Source organism: Castor canadensis, chromosome 11, assembly GCF_047511655.1.
Source record: "Castor canadensis chromosome 11, mCasCan1.hap1v2, whole genome shotgun sequence".
Classification (NCBI taxonomy): domain Eukaryota; kingdom Metazoa; phylum Chordata; class Mammalia; order Rodentia; family Castoridae; genus Castor; species Castor canadensis.
The window spans coordinates 37,484,346-37,507,544 of record NC_133396.1 but is presented as its reverse complement, the minus strand read 5'-3'; the positions used below and the strand labels follow the sequence as shown (position 1 = coordinate 37,507,544).

The following is a 23,199-nucleotide window of genomic DNA, read 5'->3' as shown; positions in this document are numbered from 1 at the left end:
AAATGACTGGAGGTGTGGCTCAAATGGCAGAGTGCCTGCTTTGTAAACTCGAAGCCCTGAATTCAAACCCTAGTCCCACCAAAAAAAAGAGAGGGATTTAAAATTATAGTCTTACAAGTGCAAAGCTCTGAGTTTAAACCCCAGTACCACATACACAAACACATACCACACACACATACACACACACACACACACACACAAAGGATTAAAATAACAATAACGGTTTATTAAATTTAAAAATGTTTTTCCAGACAGGATCTTGCTTTTTTTTTTTTTTTTTCTGGTGGCACTGGGGTTTGAACTCAGGGTCTCACACTTGGTAGGAAGGGGCTCTTACTGCTTAAGCCACTCCACCAGCCCTTTTTTCAAGATAGGGTCTTGAGAACTATTTGCCTGGGACTTGCTTCAAAGTGTGATTCTCCTGATCTCTGCCTCCTGAGTAGCTAGACTATAGGCATGAGCCACCAGTGCCTGGCAGGGTCGCTATGTACTTGAAGTTGGCCTTGAACTTTTTTTTTTTTTTTTTTTGGTGGTACTGGGGCTTGAACTCAGGGCCTCACACTTGCTAGGCAGGTGCTCTACCACTTGAGCCATTCTATCAGCCCACCCTTGAAATCTTGACCCTCCTGCCTCAGACTCCTAAATGCTAGGATTACAGATGTGAGCTGCCACTTGTGGCTTATTTTAATATTTTTAAATTTTAAGTATTTGTATCATTATTTTAAAAAACAATTTGACTCCCACCATGAACTAGGTACTATACAAGCATACATAATCAATCCTTACAAAATTCTTTTGAATTAGATACTATTTTCATTTTACATGTGAGGAGAAATGAGACAAAGAAAAAGAATAACTTGAAAGTAGTCAGGATTCAAACTCAGGAAATCCTCAAAGCCCACGCTTTTGCAATTATTAAACTATTCCCGTTTCTTTACAAATATTTTAAACATTTATTGGGCACTTTTTAATTGTTAAAGAATAAATACTACAATTTAATGATGCAAAATACTTTGGGAACCTCTTTTGACAGTCAAAAGATGGAGGCTGAAAAGTACGAAGCTTGGCTGCTGAGTAGGCATTTGAAAATGTTCTCATCAACAGGTCCACTCAGCCCTGGAACATTTCTAGTTGATCTAACTTTTTAGATTCTACCCAAAGCCTGGTGACTCATAGGTAGGTATCCTACACTTTGTGTAGATGAGAAAGAAGTCAGTAAGGTGAAGAAAATACAGAAGCTATGGAAAACTTTGTAACTTTTCAGCTTTAAATAGTAAGAGGTAGTTTACTAGATACATTTAAACAAAACTGGTGTTTTTATTTTTTTTTTTTTGGCAATAATGAAGTTTGAACTCAGGGCTTTACGCTTGGTAGGCAGGTACTCTACTGCTTGCTAAAAAAATCTTTTATATTTTTGTCTATGGTATATTTAAATTTTTTATTTTTTAAATTGGCAAATAAAAATTGTATAGATTTATGGTATACAACACTGATATATGTATACATTGTAGCATGCTAAATCAACATATTAACATATCCATCACTTCGCACACATTTTTGGTGGTAGTGAGAACATTTAAAATCTACTCTGTTAGTAATTTCCAAGAAAATGTTGTTATTAACTATAGGAACAATGTTGTATAATGGATCTCCTGAATTTAACTCTCTTGTCTAACTGAAAAATTTTATCCTTTGGCTAATATCTCCCCAATTTCTGCTCCCTCAGTACGTGGTAGCCACCATTTTACTCTGCTTCTGTAAACTTGACTTTTTTAGATTTCACATATAAATGAGATCATATAGCACTTGTCTTTCTGTACCTGGCTTCTTTCACTTAGGAAAATGGCCCCCAGATTAATCTATATTATTGCACAATTATAGAATTTCCTTCTTTTTAAAAGGTTGATGTATTCCACTGTGTGTGTGTGAGATGTTTTCTTTACTCTTTTTTTTTTTTTTTTTTTTGGTGGCACTGAGGTTTGAACTTAGGGCCTCATGCTTGCTAGGCACTCTACCACTTGAGTCACTCTGCCAGCCCTATCCATGCATCTTTGATGGACACTTAGGATGATTGTATGTCTTGGCTATTAAGAATAATGTCTCAATGAATATGGGAGTGCAAGTAAATATCTCTTCATACAAATTTCATTCCCTTTGGCTGTGTACCCAGAAGTGGGACTCTTGGATTACATAGTAGTTCTATTCTAAACTTTCTGAGGCATCTCCATGCTGTTTTACATAATAGCTACACTAATTCACATTCCCACTAACAGTGTACAGGGGTTTCCTTTATCCCCACATCCTCACTAATGCTTATTTCTTATGTTTTCTTATAATACCCATACCCCAAACTGGTATGAGGTGACATCTCATTGTAATTTTAATTTGCATTTCCCTAATGATTAGTGATGTTAAGTGGTTTTTGTTTTTGCCTTTCTGGGGATGGAAATCAGGGTCTTATGCATGCTAGGCAAGTGTTCTACCACTAAGCCCACATCCCCAGCCACAGTATTTTTCATATACCATTATGGCCATTTGTATGATGTTTTTGTTGTTGTTTTGTAGTGCTGGGAATCAAATGAAGAACCTTGCACATGCCAGGCATGGGGTCTAACACTGAAATATAGTTACAGTCCCTGTGTGATTTTTTTTTTTTTTTTGGTAGTACTGGAGGTTGAACTTAGGGTTTACAACTTGCTAGGCATATGCTCTACAGCTTAAGCCTCTATAATTGATTTTGAAAAATGTCTTTTTAGGCAATTTGCTGCCTTTTTCCTTTTTTTTTTTTTTCCATGAGATAGGGTATCATTACTAGCCAAGGCTGGTCTCAAACTCACTATGTGGTCCAGGTTGGCCTTGAACTCATGATCCTCCTGAGTCCTGGGATTATAAGCACATACCACCACACCTGGCTACAGATCTGGTTTTAATTCTGTCTGTGCTACCTAGTAGCTGAATAATTTAGGGCTAGTGGCTTTACCTCTCTGAACCTTGTTTTTCCCCTTTAACAGATTTCTCATTTCCCTCTTTTTTTTTGGTGGGACTGAGGTTTGAACTCAGTGTATCACACTTAAAAAGCAGGCACTCTACTTTGAGCCACACCTTCAGTCCATTTTGTTCTGGTTATTTTGGAGACAGGGTCTTTCAAACTATTTCCCTGGCCTGGCTTTGAAATGCAATCCTCCTGATCTCAGTTTTCCAAGTAGCTAGGATTACAGGCGTCAACCATGGGTGCCTGCTTTCTAGCCCCCCTCTTCTTACCACTGACATGTTTAGGGCTCCTTTTACTTATGCAGAAACCCACCAGGCAGGCCACTGTGTGGATAAATGGATATATGTAGACCTTTCATTTCTTTCATTTTTGGTCAGTGTTGGGGTTTGAACTCAGGGCTTGTGCTTGCTAGCCAGGTGCTCCATCACTTGATCCAAGCCATGTCTCCAACTTTTTTTGTTCTAGTTATTTTTGGGATAGGATCTCACTTTTTTTTTTTTCCTCTTTATTTATGCTTCCTGTATAGCTGAGATGATAGGCGCACACCACCACACCAAGCTATTGGTTGAGATAGGGTCTTTCTTGATAACTTTTTCCTCTGGCTGACCTTGACTGAAATCCTTCTGATGTCTACCTTTCAAGTCACTAGGATTATAGGCATGAGCCACTACACCTGCCTGATTATCAGAAGGTGTTCCTCAACCCTTCCCCTGCAGACTGATCATAGTAGGGGTAGATCAAGATTTATAAGTCTGGGAGTTAGGATTGATTCCCTAACTCCTTAGACGAGGGTGGCCACTAGGGAGAAAGATGGGGAGGGGTGCATTGCAAGACAGCCCGGGCAAATAGTTTGTGAGATACCATCTCCAAAATAGCCAGAGCAAAAAAGACTGGAGGTATGGCTCAAGTGTTAGAGCATCTGCTTTGCAAGCCCTGAGTTCAAACCCCAGTCCCACCAAAACAAAGGTGTGTGGGGGGGTTTCAGGTTTCTTCAAGGAGATATTTAGTGAGGGAATAAGAAGGAAGTTGTCATCTTTGCTATGACAGGCTAAATACAGGGCTACTTAACTCAGACTTTAGGGGGTCAGGAGAAATGCTCTGGAGGAAGTGATGACCAAGATGAGGTAGGCAATACCTTAGAAATGGAAGCTTGGAGGTAAAAGAGCACAGGAGAAATTGGGGGTAATATACTTCAATCTGGCTAGAGAATAGAGGGCACAATGGGGTAGTGATGATACAGAAAAAAGAAGTTGGATCTTCTACAACAAATGACCTATAAATTTACATGTCAAATTGAGACACTTCTGAAAGTGAATCAAAACAAGACTAACAATTTTGTAGACCCAACAGGTGTAAACCAGGAACTGCTGGAGCAAATCAGGGTCATGTTCCACCTACTTGTAAGTCACATGCAGGAGCTTGGACCTTCAGTGAAAGCATGAGTGCATATCTTCTTTTTATGTCTTACACATTTTACCTGAGTGACTCCATCCATACCTTTGCCTTTATTTGTACATTTCAAAGTATTTATTGAGGACACTGGGGTTACAAAGAAGAAATGGCTGTTGGAATGGCTCAAGTGGTGAGAAAGCCTGCCTAGCAAGAGTTCAAACCCCAGTGCCGCCAAAAAACAAACAAAGAAACAAAATACCCAATACCAAAAAGGGCTGGTGGAGTGGCTCAAGTGCTGGAGTGCCTGCCTACCAAATGTCAGTAACACTAAAAAATAAAATAAAATAAAATAAGTAAATAAATAAATAAAAATTTTTAGGCTGGCGGAGTGCCTCAAAGTGGTAGAGTGCCTGCCTGCCTAGCAAGAGTGAGGCCCTGAGTTCAAGCCCTAGTACTGTGAAAAAACAACAACAACAACAAAAAACCAAACAAAGACAAAGAAGAAACAACATTGTCCTCAAGCTTTGTCTGGGGAAGGCACAAAGAATCAATTCTACTGTAGTTATAGTTTTATCCCTGACCTCTCTCCACTGAATCCTGGACTCGTATTTGTCATTTCTAGTTAGTATGTGAAACACAGATCCAAAACAGAACTCTTAATTTCTCCTTCAAATTTGTCTGCTTTCAGATAGCTTTTCCCATTCTGTTCAGCTGGTCTGATAAGTGATGCCACTAACACTACATTGCTTAAGGTAAAAACTCAGAAAATCACTATCTTGATCAGTGCTACCCTTCCTCTCACTGTGCATTTTAACTTCTTCACATCTTTCTGAAGAACACAGACTAAAGGGATTAGAATTAATTCTTAAAAGAGCAGAACATCAACTGAAGAGGAAGGGTAATTGCCAGGCATTTGAATGCTGTTTTTAATTACTAGATCCCAGCATTATGTGGGACTGTTTGTTCTACTGTAGTACAACATTGATGACTCATATTCACTTTGTTGATAATCATGACATCCAGATTGGATATATGCCCCAGTCTCAAAAAAAAAAAAAAAAAAAAAAAAAAAAACCTCTGTTTAAGTGAGATGTGTTGACACACTCCTATAATCCCAATACTCAGGAGGCCGAGGTAGGAGGATCAAGCTAGCCTGGGCTACACAGTGAGACCCTGTCTCAAAAAGAGGGAAAAAAAAAATGCACACAAACAAAATAAATCTCAGTTTCAGTAAGAAAAACACAAAGATATGTCCTAAGTGATTGATTCCAGCTTCACTTTTAGGAGAAGATGAGTGGTTGTAAAGGTGAAACATCAGAGTTAGCAAACTACTAAATAAGTGCTGTGTAAAGGACAATTTATGAGTCAGGACCAGTGGCTCATGCCTGTGATCCTAACTACTTGGGAGGCAGAAATCCAGAGGATTGAGTTTGAGGCCAGCTTGGGCAAATAGTTGAAGAGACCCTATCTCAAAAATACCTACCATAAAAAAGGGCTAGAGGAGTGGCTCAAGTGGTAGAGTGTCTGCTTTGTAAGTATGAAGTACCTTCCAAGCAAGTACACAGGCCCTGAGTTCAAACTCCTGTACTGCCAAAAAAAAAAAAAACCAAACACAATTTATGCTTTAAAAGGCAATTCCAATGCTTCTACCATCCCTTCACACAGCAGCCAGAGTGATCCTTTGAAAGCCAATATGATTACTTCATTGATCTCAACTCTTTCATGGTATTCTATCACAACCCAATAAAATCCAAAGACCAACCATGACTTACTAAATGATACATGATCTGGCTCCTGGCCGTGTTTTCCATCATATTAGTCTAATTTTCTGTGTGCCAGCCATTCTGGCCTTCTTGCTTCTTCTCCATGCCAATCAAGTCCCTGTGTCAGGGCCACTGTACTTGTTACTCTTCTAGAACAGTATCCCTCTAGAGACCCACTTAGCTTCCTATCTCATTAAATGATTAGATTTTTGCTTGCATATCTCTTCTACTAAGAGGTCTTTCTTGTCCACCCCAAGTAAAAGAGATCCCTTTTATCACTCTTATCCCTTTATCCTGATTTATTTTCCACATTTTTTTTATTTTGTAATATGTGCATTGCTCATTGTCAATCTCCCTCACTATAATATGAGCTCTAGGAGCAAGAGAATTACTACGTTCACTACTGAATTCCGAGCACCTATTTGTTGAACAAATGAATAAGTCGATTTTCAGAATACATCAAATATTAAATGCTATTTATTTATCTATTTATTTTAGGTTTATTGGAGACAGGGTATCACTATGTAGCTCAGGCTGGCCTGGAACTCACAAATCTCCTGCCTCAGCCTTCCAAGTGCTGGTACTACAGGTATGCTCCACCATGCCAAGCATCCTTTATTTGCTGACAGACTGCATAGGAAAATATCTGGAAGTGTATATATCAAAATATTAGCAATTTAACATGGTGGGGGGTGATTTTCACATTATTTTTTACTCATGCTAGTTTTCTATTTTTTTTTCTTCGGTGGGACTGAAGTTTGAACTCCGGGCATTGCACTTGCAAAGCAGGCATTCTACCACTTGAGCAACACCTCCAGTTCATTTTGCTCTGGTTATTTTGGAGATGGGTTTTCTTGAACTCTTTGCCTGGATATCAGCCTCCCAAATAGCTAGGATTAAAGGCATGAGCTGCTGCACCTGTTTTTTATTTTATTTAAACAATAAACCTATATTACTCATATACCAAAAAACGAATAAAGGGCCACATAGGCGGAAAGTGCAAGTTAATTCTAAAACAGATTGGGCAAATTTATCAGAGACAAGACTCCTGAACAGCTGTAGCAGCATCGGGGTTAAGATAAACCATGGTTAGAATCCCCTTCCCCAACACTTCCTATAAGTGTGATGCCAAGTATAATTTCTTCATCTGTAAAATGGGGACAATAATAGTGCTTACCTCATAAAGTTGTTTAAATGTGACCATATGTGTAACCTGCTTTGTTCCATGCCTGGCATGCAATAAGTACTTGACAAATGGCAAGTATTATAATAATCACCAGTAATAATAAGAGATGTTGGGACATACCTAGCCCTCAAGATTGACATCAGAGCGGACCACCACATCCTCTCATCATTGCACCTGCATTTGGGCACGTGAAGCCCGAAGAGGGGATGGTTCTTTCCAAAGAAGGCAATTTCGACGTCCCAGAGGCATCTGGAGGAGACGTACCCTCTTCACCCCTTACGCCATTCCTTCTGGTTAATCCATGAATGGCACGGCGGGGCAGAGACTGGAGAGGCGGCCTCGGCTCGTAGTCTTCGGGCCTCAGTCTGGATTTCCTTTGCTGCAACAGGGGGGTGGGAATGGGAATGTTATCAGGAAATCACCGCACCCAGGAGGGGACCACACTGCACTGCCGCAGTAAGCCTCTGGCCAACCGGGAAAAGTGATTATTGGTTAGACTCAAGAGTCAGACAAGTTCGGCCCCATCCTCCCAGTCTTCAGGCACTGGGACCGCGACAAGCTCCCTCCCAAGGCCGCTGAAAGGGAGGCGGGGCAGAGGCGCGGCGGAAAATCGAGAGGCGGGCGGGGCCTCCAGGCTGCGACAAGGGGGGAGAAGGACGTTTACTGCGTGCGCGTGACCGCGCAGCTCGGGTGCGCGCACGCAAAACCAGGGGACGCGTACGCAGGAAGGGAGCGCACGCAAAATCCCGAACAGCGCGAGCGACTGGCGGGCCCTCATCGCAGAGGTGGGAGACGCGGTGAGGTGAGGTGCCGCACCAGTTGGGGGTGTCGAGCGCAAGCCCCTGTGGAGGGACTGAGGGTAAACCGGGTCGCGAGGTGCTGCCCGCGGATTGCAGGCTGCAGCGGCTGTGGAGCCGCAACGGGCGGCAGTAGCTGGCCTCGCTGTACTGCCAGGGAGCACGGCGCGACCCCAGCATGACCCCTGGGGCTCCGCCCCGTTTCTGGATGGCCCGCAAGTCCTTACCTCGGTGTTCTGTCCCTTCAATGGAGCGCATAATTGCACCGATTACAGTCACCGTGTGTGGTCTCCCGACCGACGTTACCCGCTGAATTTCCAAGTAGGCCTTCCAAACTAGGTGTTTTAGTTCCATTACAGAACTCAGGTTCAGACAAAATGACTTGCCCAAGATCATACAGCTATTAGGGACCTTGAACATTGGCGGCAAAACTGCAAAGCCTGCACTCCGTTCTGCTCTGCAGCACGCGGAAGCCCGTTCCACACTACCTTTCTTGCCCCCCTACTAACTACTTGAATTTAGCAGTGTGTATTTGGAGTTTGCGCCCCATCCTCTCAACGATGTTATTATTGCAATGAGATCTTTTGCAAGAAAGGAGAGAAAGAAGAGTCTGCCTGTTGCAGTATTGGGCTTTATGACAAGGAGGGTTTATCAGACTCTGCTAGCATCCTTAACTTGATAATTTGTATAACCTCTGTTGAAATGGAACTGCTGTCCACTACTTTTGCAAGTATCCTAATTTTCAGTGCTTCCTTTCCTTTGAAGAAGGTGCGTACTGCAGAAGGTTGTGAGGATTTATAAATATAATCCACATACCAACCAGGACCTGGTGTATGAAACACTTATAAATGTTGGCCGTTGTTTTATTACTGGGTGTATAATATGCCGTTGCTAAACTCATTTTTCTTCAAAGACCCACTTTTCTTGGGACTACATAGAGGGAGACTCACCCCCACCCCAAAAAGAAAAGTTTACTCACGGTGTTACGACCTGACTGTTGCATACACTTGGTGAATTATTCCCCAAGCTAAAAATATGAGCGTGAAAGAAGTACCACAAAAAAAGATAAGAGAAATGAGGGAGGAGCTGCACAGTTGAGGCACCCTGGGGATTGGGATCTCAACAGCCAGAGCTCATAGACCAGTTCTTTGACTAGTGAATGACTGAGATCCAGCTGCCTTCTGTCTTTTATATATTACTGAAGATCCAGATTTTGTAAGAAGAACTATTTGCTTTAACTTATGTGGGGACATGGGTTTAACTACTGTGATTGACAACCCCACCAATACCACATGACATATGGCAGGGTTGGTTTACCAAAGGAAAGAGGGCTAAAGAGAGAAGTGATGATAAGCAGAAAAACTCAACAGTTGTTTATTAGAAATATGTAGCTGTAGCATTTGCTGGGTATGGTGGTGCACGCCTAGCACTCAGAAGACTGAGAGAAGGTGGTCACAAGTTCAAGGCCAGCCTGAACTACATAGTGAGACCCTGTCTCAAAAAATAACAACAGCAGCAACAATAACAACCAAAAAACTTCCTAAAGAGAAAAGAAATAGGTAGCATTTATAGAGGGCCAGGCATCATGCTACATTGTATATATTTTAATAATTGTATTTTATTCTCACAACTCTGGGAGGTAGATACTATTATACCCATTTTACAGGGGAGAAATAGACACTTAGAGATAAAGTAATTTGTTCAGCATTACAAAACAAAGATATGTCAGAGCTGAATGTGTTCTTGTCCCCTTGAACGTTTTTCTAATCCCTATGCCATTTGTTTGTTCATAGTGGGTCATCAAGCTTTGATGTATGTGTTGGCCAGTTCTGAAATCTTGAAGAAGCTCTGTATTGAGGAAGATCCAAGCAATCTTTGCCAATCAGGGAATGGATCGTTTGGGTTCCTTTAGCAGTAAGTACAGTGGGAACAAATCTCAGGTGAATGTTAATAGCAAACTAAACTAGAAGTTGACCAAGGAAGTAAAATAAGCCCTTTGAAGTTAAGTAATAATGCTCTGTGTCTAAGCCTTAAGTAAGAGTGTCAAATCAAATAAAATCAACCAATACTTACTGATTATTCACTGAACGTGACGCAAGTATACTATCCTGTGTCTTAGAAGAAAATGAAGCTGAATGGGCCAGCCATAGAATGATTACCCCGTAGTTAAACTTAAAAGCAGTGCAGTTAGTTAGGAGAAATAACTTCTAATATTCTGTAACACAGAAGATAGCTGTGGCTGACAATAATCAATTGCATATTTCAAAATAGCTAGTAGAGAGGATTATTTTCTTTTCTTAGCCACATGTTTCTTTCCAATGAATTGACCATCATATTTCCAAAGTTCTGAAATGGCCATCAGACCATAAAAAGACATTTCTTTAGGCTCCTGCTTGATACCAACAGCTTCAGCAAATTGCTGGCCTTGATTCAGGGCCAAAGTAGAGAGGATTTTGAATATTCTGAAGTGATGGATATATCACTTGCTCTGATCTCATCATTACACATTGTACACATGTATTAAAATGTCCCACTGTACTCCATAAATAGAGTAAGATTTCTCTTTAGAACCAATAGCCTGTTTTAGGGACCTTGGTAGAATAAAAGAAATATTCCCCTTACCTTCCTTTTGAGTGGATGGAACTTGCATTATAAGAGTGTAACACAATACAATAACAATGCAGAAAATGATGATGTATATGTGAAGTAAATTCAAGAATCCACAACTATGAGCCAGACATCGGTGGCTCATGCATATAATCCTAGCTATTCAGCAGGCAGAGAACAGGAGGATTACAGCCTGGGCAAATAGTTCATGAGACCTATCTCAAAAAGAAACCATCACAGAAAGGAGTCTACTATTCTACATTCTACTATTTGTTCCACTATTGAGTCAGTGATACACCCCCCCCATCCTTCATTTTTTTAATAGTTGCACAGTACTTAATGTGTGAATGTACCATTAGTTTATTAAATAATGTTCTCATGCACATCCTTGGTCATATGTATCTTGTATTAGAGATACATATTTCAGTGTATATTCCTAGAAGCAAGATTGCTGGTTTAAAAGATAAAAGGATACATAGTTTTCTTTACATAATGCTAGCTCTAAAGGAGCTACACTATTTTGCATTCCCACTAGCAAATATATAATAGCCTATTTCCTCACAGCCTTGCTATGAAAGTATATTGTCAAGATTCGGAATTGTTTTTTCCAGTCTGTGTAGTAAGAAATTATATCTCAGTTCAGTTTTTGGGAGGCAGTGATAAGGTTTGAACTCAGGGCCTCATGCTTCCTAGGCAAGTGCTGTACCACTTAAGCCACTCTATCGGCCCTCTTAGTGCAGTTTTAACTTTTATATATCATGAGTAAAGCTAAGCAGTATTTCATATGTGAAGGTCATTTTTATGTCTCTCCCTTGTTTTTCCTTATTTTGCTTTTGTTTTCTGAGTCTTGAGTCTCACTATGTACCTTAAGGCTGGCCTCAAATTGGAGTTCTTCCTGCCTCAGCCTCTCTAAATGCTGGGAGTATCATTGTGTACTTCCATGTCTGACTTTTTTTTTCCCCCTTTGGTGCTAGGGTTCAAACCCAGTGCCTCATACACACTAGGCAAGTTCTTTGTATTTTAGGAATTTCAGCCCTTTTCTGTCTATGTTTGCAAACATTTTTTCAGTTTATTTTTTTAGTTTGCTGATAGTGTTTTTGCCAGAAATTGTTTTTCATTAATATAGTTAAGTTTGTTAACCTTTTATTGTCTCTGAATTTTGAATGATGGTGAAAAAGTCTTTCTCTATTTCTAGATTATAGAAAAACTTTTTTTAACTCAGGGCTTCATACTTGCATAGCAGATAATTTACCTCTTGAGCCACACCTCCAGTCTATTTTTCTTTGAGTTATTTTGAACAATTTGCCAGGACTGTCCTTAAGCTGTGCTCCTCCTTATCTCAGCCTCCCAAATAGCTAGGATTATAGGTATGAGCCACCAGTACCCAGCTTCTTACCATATTTTTAAAGCCCCTTTTACTAATTGGAAATGAAATATGTGTATCTACACACGTTTTTAGAAAATAAATATATTGCTGTACTATAATGAGAGATAAATAAAAGCTAAGTGCTTTAGAATGAAATAATACAACTTATAAAAGAAGAATTATCTATGTTTAAGACATGATTACAGCCTTGTGTGGCAGTGCATGCCTATAATCCCAGCACTTGGGAAGGCGAGACAGGAAGATGGAAAGTTCAAAAGCTAGCTTGACTACGTAGCAAGACCCTGTCTCCAAAAAAAAAAAAAAAAGACAGGATTAAGTAGAAGACAAATTGACTTCAGTAGTCAGGCGCCTATAGCCATGCTTAGAAGTACAAATGCAGAATGTTCCAGGTGTATTGTATTAGTGACTAATGAATAGCTCAAGCCTGAGTAACTCCTGTTGAAATTCTAACAGAACAAAACACAGTATCCTTTAAAATCACGTGAAATTAATCGCCTTATTAGAAAATCCAATGTATAGTAAAACTGTAAGAAATATTTTGCTTTGGGACTGGGGGTATAGCTAAGCGTGCAGGAGGGCCTAGGTTGGAGCCCCAGCACTACCTGCCCCCCCCAAAAATCTGTAAAATATTTTGCTCTATGTAACATGTAATTAGGTTTTCTCTGTTTCTGTAATACATTTTTTTCTGTTTTTAATCTTCTCTCTGGGATACTTTTTTTGTGGTACTGAGATTTGAACTGAGAGCCTACAACTTGAGCCACTCCACCAGCCCTTTTTTGTGATTTTTTTTTCAAGATAGGTTCTTGTGAACTGTTTGCCCAGGCTGGCTTCTAGCCACAATCCTCCTGATCTCTGCCTGCTGAGTAGCTAGGATTACAGATGTGCACCACCAGTGCCTGGCTGAAATACCTCTTTGAAGGGCAGTTTTGGCTGTATGTATCAAAAATCTCAAAAGCCCTGAACTGTTCGTGTAATTATGAGGTTTTTCATCTACTTGAATGACTGGTAGGACATTTGAAAGTTGCACAAGAAACAAGTCAATTTTTTGTTGTGTAGGAATGTCTTGAGCACTGCAAGATGTCTAGGATCCTTAGTCATTGTAGCAACAAAAAAACACCTCACATTTCCAAAATGTCTTTCTAGGGTGTAGCGAAGAACCATTAGGTTAAATGGCACAATGGAATATTCATCCATTAAAAAGGACAGGGAAGATCTGTGTGTACTGTCATGAAAAAGGTGACCACAATATATAGTTCAGTAGGAGAAAACCAGACTGCAAGACAAGTCTAATATTCCACTTTTGTTAAATATATAGACATGTAAATAGAAGACAGATTTTCAAGATGTTAGTAGTAAATGGTATTTTAACTTCTTTTGTCTAAAATTTTAAGAACTATAACTTGTAAAATAATTTTTTTTTTTTTTGATGGTACTGAGGTTTGAAACTCAGGGATTCACACTTGCTAGGCAGGTACTCTACCACTTGAGCCACTCTGCCAGCCTTTTTTTGGTTGGTCATTTTTGCAGATAGGGGCTTGCAAACTACTTGCCTGTACTAGCTTCAAACTGCGATCCTCCTGATCTCTGCCTCCAGACTAGCTAGGATTACAGGCAGGAGCCTGGCAATGATTGCTTCTTGATATAAGGATTTAAAGACGCTCTGCTTTGGTCAGTGATTGATGCTTTTTTTTTTTTTTGAGAGTAAAACTTATTAAAATGACAGCCAGGTGTGGTAGTACTCCCAGCCACTCCTGGAGACTGAAGCATGATAATAGCTTGAGTCCAGGAGTTCAGTGCCATCTCCTGTCTCTTAAAAGCAAAAACAAAGCCGGGCACTGGTGGCTCACGCCTGTAATCCTAGCTATGCAGGAGGCAGAAATCAGGAGGATTGCAGTTAGAAGCCAGCCCACTCAAATAGTTGGAGAGTGGAGAGACTCTGTTTTTTCTTTTTTTTTTTCAGTATTGGGGATCAAACTCCACCAGCCCTATTTTTGTGAATGTTTTTTCAGAGTAGGGTCTTTCTATTTGCCTGGGCTGGCTTTGAACTGTGAGCTTCCTGATCTCCAGCTTGGAGAGACTCTTATCTCGAAAATACCAAACACAAAAAAGGGCTGCTGGAGTGGCTCAAGTGATAGAGCACTGCCTAGCAAGTGTGAAGCCCTGAGTTCAAACCCCAGTATGACAAAAACAAGCCAGGCAACTCTGGCTCATGCTTGTAATCCTAGCTACTTGGGAAGCTGAAATCAGGAGGACTGAGATTCAAGGCCAACCCTGGGCAAATAGTTTGTGAGGCTCCACTCCAAAATAACCAGAGCAAAATGGACTGGAGGTGTGGCTCAAGGGATAGAGTGCCTGCTTTGCAAGTGTGAAGCTCTGAATTCAAAAACCAGTCCCACCAAAACACAAAGTGAAGGAGAAGGTAATTTGATAAAATTTGGCATCTAGTTAATATAAAATAATTTGTTTTTCATGTCAAAGTTTAAAATGGGAGAAGCCAGAGGGGTTACTGTACTATATAATTAATTTGAAACTACTGCTACAAGTACATTTTTTTATTGTGTCATTTTCCTGTGTCTTCATTTAAAAACAAATGAACAATAATCACCACTTAGAGGAGAGAAAGGTGCCTCTGAGAGTGTTTTTCTTGGACGTAAGGGAGACAATGTTATTATGGAATGTGAGAAATCTTGCCCCAGACTAAACAAATTAAATTCCTCCGTCTATCTTCCAAGGCCTTTGTTCTCCTAGATTCCTGTGGTTGATCACAGAACAATTTTGCTAGGTTACCCAGACTCCAGAGAGGCAGATTTTAGGGCAACCAGAGACACACATCTGCATTTTTATGATTTTAGGGAGTTTTAATTGCTTTTGCCTTGATAGTTTGGATACATACTACTCTCATTGGAACTGGAGGAAGGTCTTCAGTGTTCTGGACTTTCCTGGGGTTAAGTCAAACTCAAACATGAAGTTTAAGTCCCAAGACATGTATTTAAAGGAGCCCCCCCACAACTTGTTACTGTAAAAAAAGTTCAAACTTATGAGAACGTTGAAAAAGCAGTATAATGATTTCTTGTGTGCCTGCTGCCATGATTCAACAGTTGTTAACATCTTGTCAGATTTGCTTTTTTAGGTGTGGTTGTATATAGACAGATATCTCATTTTCTTCCCCTGTGGCAAAATAAGTGTGGGCTTTATGAAACTTAAAATTTGTTTGTACATTTCTCTGCAGGGGCCATACCTGTCTTACTGCTGTTGGAAGTAATGGATACAGTATAGGAAGGAACAAAGCTGCCCTGAAGTAAAAAGGAGCATAATTTTTGTTTTTGATTATTTGGAAGGAGCTCATCTTGTCTCCATGTATTTTTGAACACAGTTAACTGACTTTCTTTAGTCATTTGCAGATTTTTGCCTTTTTGTACTTATGATAATCATAAGGTGTTTTAAAGTTAATTTGTTTTCTCTTTGTTCTAGATGATCCCTCTGATAAGCCACCTTGCAGAGGCTGCTCCTCCTACCTCATGGAACCTTACATTAAGTGTGCTGAATGTGGGCCACCTCCTTTTTTCCTCTGTTTGCAGGTAACTAAGAAGAGGCTTGCCTCTCCTTTCCTAGTTTTATGGACATAGTAATTCAGAGATTCCTATAGTATGCTTTGGAGGACCATACCTTATTAAATCTGTTCTTTTTAGTCAGTCTTTCCTTACACATTGTACCAGTGAAAAGTTAGAAAAAACAGCAGATGGATGTGACAGACTTGACTATTCCACAAGTCATTTCAGCCTAATGCTTAACACTTTTTCCAAGTAGATTTAAAGTATTGAAATTATAGGAATCAGAACTGGAAGATTGTTCCCTTTGATGACACTGTTTATTGTCTTGTTGAAGAGTGATCTCTGTACAGTGACAAAGGAACAAACTGTTTTGTGGGTTATAGTAGTAGAAACAACACTAACTATAAGTGTTTACTCTGTGCCAGGCAATATTTTGAGTACTTTGCATGAATTAACCTTTAAATCATCACTACAATCCCATGAAGTGAATAAATAAGTATCTCCTTTCTATAAATGGAGCCAAGCATGGTGGCACAAGCCTCTAATTGTAGCCCTTGGGAGAATGAGGTAGGAAGGTTGAGAGTTTAAGGCTAGTCTGAGTTATGTAGTGAGACTCTGTCCCCAAAATACCAAAAGCCAATAGAAAAAAGATAACTCAAAAATAGAACACCTTCAGACCATCTTCTGTCCTTTAACAAAGCATTTTTTAAAGTAACTTTTGATAACTTTTCTTTCCTTGCAGTGTTTCACTCGAGGATTTGAGTACAAGAAACATCAAAGTGATCATACTTATGAAATAATGGTAATGATGAACTTGCTGGGAATTTCCATTCATTTTTTTTAAGTATTTAAATTGAGAATTAGTTTCCTGTATCTCCAACTATGCCTTGTCTTTTTCCTTTATTTGATAATCATTACCCAGTAGGTTTTTTAGGGTATTGTATTTAAGTACAAAAACAGTTTTTTTTGTTTGTGGTACTAGAGATCAAATCCCGAGCCTTGTACCTGCTAGGCAGGCACTCTAAAAATAAGTTTTATTAACTTGGATTTTTGTTTCAAAGTTAGAACGTATTTAACTGAAGTACTGGTCAAGATATGAGGATAAGAGGTATACTGTTTATGTAGAAGTATACTCTACATAAAAATGACCTTGGGACTGAGAAGGTAGATCACTTGCTTAGCATGCATGAGGCCATGGGTTCAGTCCCTAGCACCACAAAAAATTTTTTTGTCTGTCTTGAGAACATATTGCGCATATAACTTAAATCTCCTAGTTCATGGAGCAGTTTTGACATTGGCCTCTGCTAAGTTTTCCTTACAGGCAAAAATGCCAGCCAAATGGCAGTAGTATTTTCACATTGTAGATTAATCACTTGGCATTATATTAGTTTTCTGTGGTTGCTATAACAAATTGCCAAAAGTTAAGTGGTTTAAGACAACACAAATTATCTTGCAGTTTTGTAGGTCACACCATTAGGCTCACCAGTTTGCCACAAGTCCAGTAAGGCTGAAATCAAGGTGTTAGCCAGCTTGAGCTTTTATCTGGAGGCCCTGGGACAATCTATTTTTGGGCTCACTTGGTTGTTAGAATTCACTGTCTTGAGATTGTAAGATTGGAAGATTGATGTTTCCTTACTGTGATTCTTAGCATCTAGAGGCTGCTGAATTTCCTGCCTCCTGACCCCCTTTTCTACCTCCTAAGCCAGCTAGGAGTGCTTGAGGGTTGTCGATGAAATGCTGCCTTTTCTTTCCTGAACAGAATCTCTGACTCTTCTCCCACCTTCTACCTTTAAGGGCTCATGTGAGTGCATTGGGCCTACCTGGATAAACTAGGCTTATTTCCCTATTTTAAAAGTCAGCTTATTAGTAACCTTAATTCTATCTGCAAAATCTCTTCACAACAAGTACCTAGGTAGTGTTTAAATAATCAGGGGACAGGAATCTTGAGAGGAGGGGGATGTCTTTAGGATTTTACTTACTACAGAATTCACGTGTATTTACTTCAGTTTCTTAAAAATTTAGAAAGAGTGAATCAACATCTCTGAGTCTGATCATTTGTGGGGTCCTGTTAAAATGAGTTTCTGGACCTATAATGCTGAGAGATTCTAGACTATAATGAATTAATTAAAGAAAAGCCACTTATAAGATATAGGCCCTGAGTTCAAACCTCAGTACAGCAAAAAAAAAGAAAAAAAGAAAAGCCACTTAGTAAGAGTCCTTGGAAGCCAACTAGCCTTCCCCTACCTTTTTCAAAATACCTTTAGTCTCTTTTAAATAATGCATTCATTAATTATAAGACTTGGAATTAAAAAAATTCTCTTTGTTAATTTCACAATGAAGAAAGGGTTGGCAGAATGAGGTCAAAATAGCCATGGCTTTGAGTTCATTTCACCAGAGTTACCAGATGTTCAGAAAGCTGATTTATTTTTCTCAAATTCAACATGACTAGAGCCAGAATATAAATTATCTTTTTTTTTTTTTTGTGGTACTGGGGACTGAATAATCCAGGATGTCATGCATGCTACCATTGGGGTACATACCCAGTCTCCCAAATTTATTCACTTAAAATAATGAAATAATTCCTTAAGGGGTAATTTAGTACAGCTTGGGTAGGTTGATAGTTATGGTAATCCACTAGAGGAAAGCTGGCCATGAGCTTTCTTTAGCTATTCTGAGCACCATGCTCAAAACACTTACGTTTCACTCCAAGTCCACTTATGCTGATTATATCATCTTTTTCTCACTTATTCAACACCCACGCAGACACATTTCAGAGATCTGTATCTTACTTTGGGGAGCTCTGGGGGGTTACTAATACTGTCTTCCTTTTTTACTCACTCTTACCTATTCTGATGAATCCTTCCTTCTATAGGAATGATGACCAGCTTTTGGCTTTCTACACATGAAGCCACTAAAAACTTGAGTTTTTGTAAAATGAAACTTCAGATAACTTTAAATGGTTTTCAGTACTTTTATCATCTCACAGTGCTGTATTTTTGGGATTTACTCATTCTGTGGTGGGTGGTGCATTAAACAAGATTTCTGAGTTCTATAACTATTTTTATCTTGTAATCCTTAGAACCTTGAACAAGTGAATGCAGCTCTTTCTACCACACCCTTTATATGAATAACCCTTAAACTTTAGTGCATAAGAATCACCTGGGAGTGTCTTTTTTTTTTATTATTTTTTCAATTTCTTTTATTCATATGTGCATACAATGTTTGGGTCATTTCTCCCCACTTCCCCCTGAAGCTTCTTAGAAATACAGATTTGCAGGCCCTATTGTAAGGGATACTGGCTTAGTAGGACTGAGCTTGGCCTAGGAGTTGAATCATACTGATTCAACTTCAAGAAAAACTTCCTTATGCCTTTCTTTTTTTTTTTTTTCTGTAGCATAGAAAGCTTTTATTTTTTTTATCTCACAGTAAGGTTGGTAAGGGGTAAATATTAGGCTCCTCAACTAATGTGTGTGTTATTTACATATCTTTATGATACTTGTCAGATTGAGAATGATTAGATAAATATAATGCAGACATGGACTCTAATTTTTTCTTCAGTCTCAATACCTCACATGTTAGGCATATTTATAGTGTGTGCTGAGATCAAAATTGTTGCTTCTTAGTAGTATTATTTTACCAGTCACGACTTTATTTTGTCACTAACAAAAGATATAACAATTTGTAAATGTCTGTGTAATATGAAGATTTTGTAACAGTTTTTTCATTTGTTATTATAGAAAATTTTAGACCATATAGACTAGAGAGAATGGTATATAGTTATCAGTTGTTACATAGCAGCTACCCTGAGACCTTTGTGGCTAAAGCAACAATGCTTTTATTATCATTTAAGTTTTTGATGGCTTAAGAATTCAGATCAGGCACAGGGAGGGTGGTTCTCAGCTTCATATAAAGTCCTAGAGTTGTAGAAGCCCAAGAGGCTTTTTTTTTTTTTGGCAGGGGGTGGGGGGTAGGAGGGGTTGGGTACTGGGGCCTGAACTCAGGGCTTCACACTTGCTAAGCAGGTGCTCTACAGCTTGAGCTGTGCCTCCATCCCCCAAGAAGTGCTTTTCTCATTCACATCTCTGATTCCTCATTACCTTGGCTTGAATTGCTAGGGACTAGCAAAAATCTTGAATTGCTAGGTCATAGAGTAAATGATTGTTTAATTTTTAAAGAAATGATCAAAAAGTTTTCAAAAAAATTTTTTTTTATACCTCTATCAGTATGTGAGATTTCTGATTGCTTCACATACTTACCTACCTTTAGCCTTGTCAGTCCCATTCATTTTGGCTGTTTTATTGAGTATGGCATGTATCATCATTTTTTTAAAAACTTTCTGCAGTTTGTTTTAATTGAGATACACATAAGGTCTATGCATTTCCAGTTGGCTTACGTATCTTTTGTTCTATGTGGGTTCTCTTTTTCTCTTGTTTTTAAAATTTTTTTATTGATTTGTTTTTAAATTTTTTAAAATTTTGGAATACTTTTAGATTTTATAGAGAAATTGCAAATATAATGTAGAGATGTCCTTCATCCTACTTTCTCAAATGTTAATATTTTACATTATAATATACATTTATCAAAACTGAAAAATGAATATTACTGCAAAACTAGTAGCTAAACTATAGATGTTAGATTTCTCCAGTTTCTCTAGTAATGTCCTTCTCTGTTCCAGGATCCAGTTCAGGATTGCATTTAGTCATCATGTTTCTTTAGCTTCTTCCAATATGTGATGGTTTTTCAAGTTTTTCTTGTTATTTATGACCTTGACAATTCAGAGTATTTTGCAGAAAACTCAAAATTTTGTTTTCACATGCCTGATGTTTCACCATGATTAAACTTGGGTTATGTGTATATAACAACCTCTGTGGAAGACCACAGAGGTGAAATGTTAAAAGGTAATCAGTTAGAAGACATGCATTGAGTAGAGTGTGTGGGAGGGTCACAGAGCTTCCATGTCCTCTCTGGATGCATTACCCTCCAGGAACCTCCATGTGTTCAAGATTCCAGAAGTTCCTCTCTCTCATTTCTTATAATTTATTAGATTTTGAAAAACTGGTTTTTGTCTTGGGGATTTTAGTAGTACAAACTGGATTTTGCTGATTAATGTGTTCTGTCTTCTCTGTTTCCTGTAAATTGGTAGTTATGTTCACTGGCTGCATCAGATTCGTTTTCATTATCATTATCTGCACCCATTAAACAGTGTTGCAAAATAGTGATCATTTGATTTATGAGTTAGAATAATTTTATAAAAAGAAACCTCCTCATTTTCTATGTGGTCATCTAAAATAAAGTTTGTGTTGGGAAGGCAGGATAAATGTTATTTACCTTTACTTACTAGTCTTGAAAGTCAGTTCCCTAGCATTCTGCAAATATTTAAAATATTGGATGTGTTTCAGTTCTTGGCAGTTGTAATCCTTATTGGTGCTCAAAATATTCCGATTTTGGTAAGCAGAATCTTCTGTCAATCAGCTTCTGAATCCTTTTTGACATGACCCTTACAGTCTTTGAGAGCTTCTTTGCTTTTCAGTATGACAAAATGTTCTCTTATGGTCTTGTTTGTTTCCTGACCTTGACCTGGCATCAACCTTTTTTTTTTCCTGTGGGACTTGGGTTTGAACTCAGGGGTTCACACTTACAAAGCAGGCTCTTGCAAAGCAGGGACTCTACCACTTAAGCTATATCTTCAGTCTATTTTGGTCTGGTTATTTTGGAGATGGGGTCTCGAGAACTATTTGCCTAGGCTGGCTTTGAGCCTCCTGTAACCCTACCTAGGATTACAGGCATGAGCCACCAGTACCCAGCCAGCCTTTTCTTGAAGGAATCCTGGTTCCTGTTAGTGGGAAGTAGTATTTAAAGACTGAACTGGGCATAAGAAGTGCTGCTGTTTGTCATTGTTCTAGACCTTTTCAATGAGCAGCATTAGGAAATTATTTTTCCTGATCAGCCAGGTCAGCCAGGACTATGTAGCATGTTCCAAGCCAGCATGGGTTCCATAGTGAGACCCTGACTCAAAAAAGAAAAGGAAAATCACTTGACTTGAAACACTTCTTCCTGTGTGATTTGCAAGTTTCTATGTTACATTTTGGTTTTGATTGTTATGACTTTAAAATTTAATAATTGTGTATAATATTTGTTTCAAAATAAAACAAGGACTATTGAGAGAGTGTTAGCGTCTATTCCTGTCTTCACCTAATTCTCTCCCTTGCTTCCCAATAGGTAAGCCTTTTTTTAAAAAAAAAAATGTGTTTTATTCTTGTGTTTAAATAAAACACATGCATATTGTATTTCTTTCATAGCTAAATAGGAGTACACTGTAATGTATATATCTAGTTTTGTGCTAAGTTTGAAAAAATTAATATTTCTACATAGGTTACATGGCAACTATGGGTGATAATATTTATTGAAGACCCTTATAATTAATAGTAGAAGTAGGAATGGGAGAGGTGGACAACTAATAATGTACTTTAGGGACCTTTCACAATGACAGCTGTTTAGCTATAATTCTACCATTGGGATTCCTGGGTACCATTTCTATCTCTGTTCTTAGACAAAACTTTTTTTCTCATTAGACCTCAGACTTTCCTGTTCTTGACCCCAGCTGGACTGCTCAAGAAGAAATGGCCCTTTTAGAAGCTGTGATGGATTGTGGCTTTGGAAATTGGTAAGAGCTTGGTGTTGAGAGTGGTCCTGCCCTAGTGGCCTCAAAGAAGTCATTGTTGAAGGGTGGAGGGAGGAGCCTCAGAAAGGGGAAAGCTGTGTTGCTCTCCTGTTGACCCAGGCCTGGAGACAAGTTCTGTTCCCCTCTACACATTATTTTCCAGGCCTGAAATGCCTCTCAAGAATATGGGATGCTTAGTGGTCCATGACAGAGCAGCTCTTAAAGGTCACTTTGGATATCAACACTGGGAAGGTTGGTTGTTCCTTTCTGATTAGTGGAGAAGTTTAGATTTACTAGTTATTGCTCCCTTCTGATTTCTTGGCTATAGGTTCCCTACTAATTTAAGTGAATCAGACTTGAGGTAGATGATTGTAGCCTACCTAAGATTTAAGTTTCACAGCCTTCTTAATAGCACTCTGTTTTAGCTTTCAAACTGCCTTAGTCCAAGTTGACAGAATTGAGCAACACTCATTGCTATTGCCCTAGGAGGCAATACCACTTAAAATACCACCACTTGCATTTTGGAGTACTTTCACACTGATGATTTAGTTATATAAACTAAACAGCAGAAGCATTATTAAATCTGGCTTGTTCATGAAAAATCAGAAGCTTAGGAAGTCAAAATAATTTCTCATGATCACATAGCTTATTAGTGAAGGATCCCTAACTAGATCTCTGTGTCCTGACTTGATGGTATATATAATCTTTCCTGGTATTATTAAGAGTATACTGTGCTGCTTCCCTATGTCCAGGGTCCTGAAGAAGGAGACCTGAGTTTAGTTCACATTTTGCTTACATTCATTCATTTAGCATTTATTAAGCATCATAAAATATTATGTGCTGTGGAGAAGACCAAAGAAGGT

At 38.9% G+C, this 23,199-nt stretch overlaps 2 protein-coding genes and 1 non-coding gene across 11 annotated transcripts in view; 1 reads left to right on the top strand and 2 right to left on the bottom strand.

Moving 5' to 3' along the window:
- Nucleotides 1-7,921, bottom strand: part of Acaca (acetyl-CoA carboxylase alpha) — a 268,903-nt gene extending 260,982 nt beyond the window's left edge. For all 7 annotated transcript variants that reach the window (XM_074046276.1, XM_074046288.1, XM_074046285.1 and 4 more), the window contains exon 1: nt 7,454-7,921. In XM_074046276.1, the coding sequence (XP_073902377.1) occupies nt 7,454-7,491 (38 nt within the window). In that variant the 5' untranslated portion in view covers nt 7,492-7,921. The remainder of the gene's footprint in view (nt 1-7,453) is intronic.
- Nucleotides 7,922-8,005: 84 nt separating this feature from the next.
- Tada2a (transcriptional adaptor 2A) overlaps nt 8,006-23,199 on the top strand; it is a 50,668-nt gene continuing 35,474 nt past the window's right edge. Inside the window, exons 1-5 of one of the 3 annotated variants that reach the window (XM_020178909.2) lie at nt 8,006-8,135; nt 9,924-10,044; nt 15,596-15,702; nt 16,418-16,477; nt 22,248-22,339. In XM_020178909.2, the coding sequence (XP_020034498.1) occupies nt 10,020-10,044; nt 15,596-15,702; nt 16,418-16,477; nt 22,248-22,339 (284 nt within the window). In that variant the 5' untranslated portion in view covers nt 8,006-8,135; nt 9,924-10,019. The remainder of the gene's footprint in view (nt 8,136-9,923; nt 10,045-15,595; nt 15,703-16,417; nt 16,478-22,247; nt 22,340-23,199) is intronic. The other 2 variants (XM_074046305.1, XM_074046306.1) reach the window with 2 other exon arrangements.
- LOC141414457 (small nucleolar RNA SNORA2/SNORA34 family) lies at nt 10,434-10,570 on the bottom strand. Its single transcript, XR_012439485.1, has one exon. It is a non-coding gene; the product is annotated as a small nucleolar RNA SNORA2/SNORA34 family (small nucleolar RNA).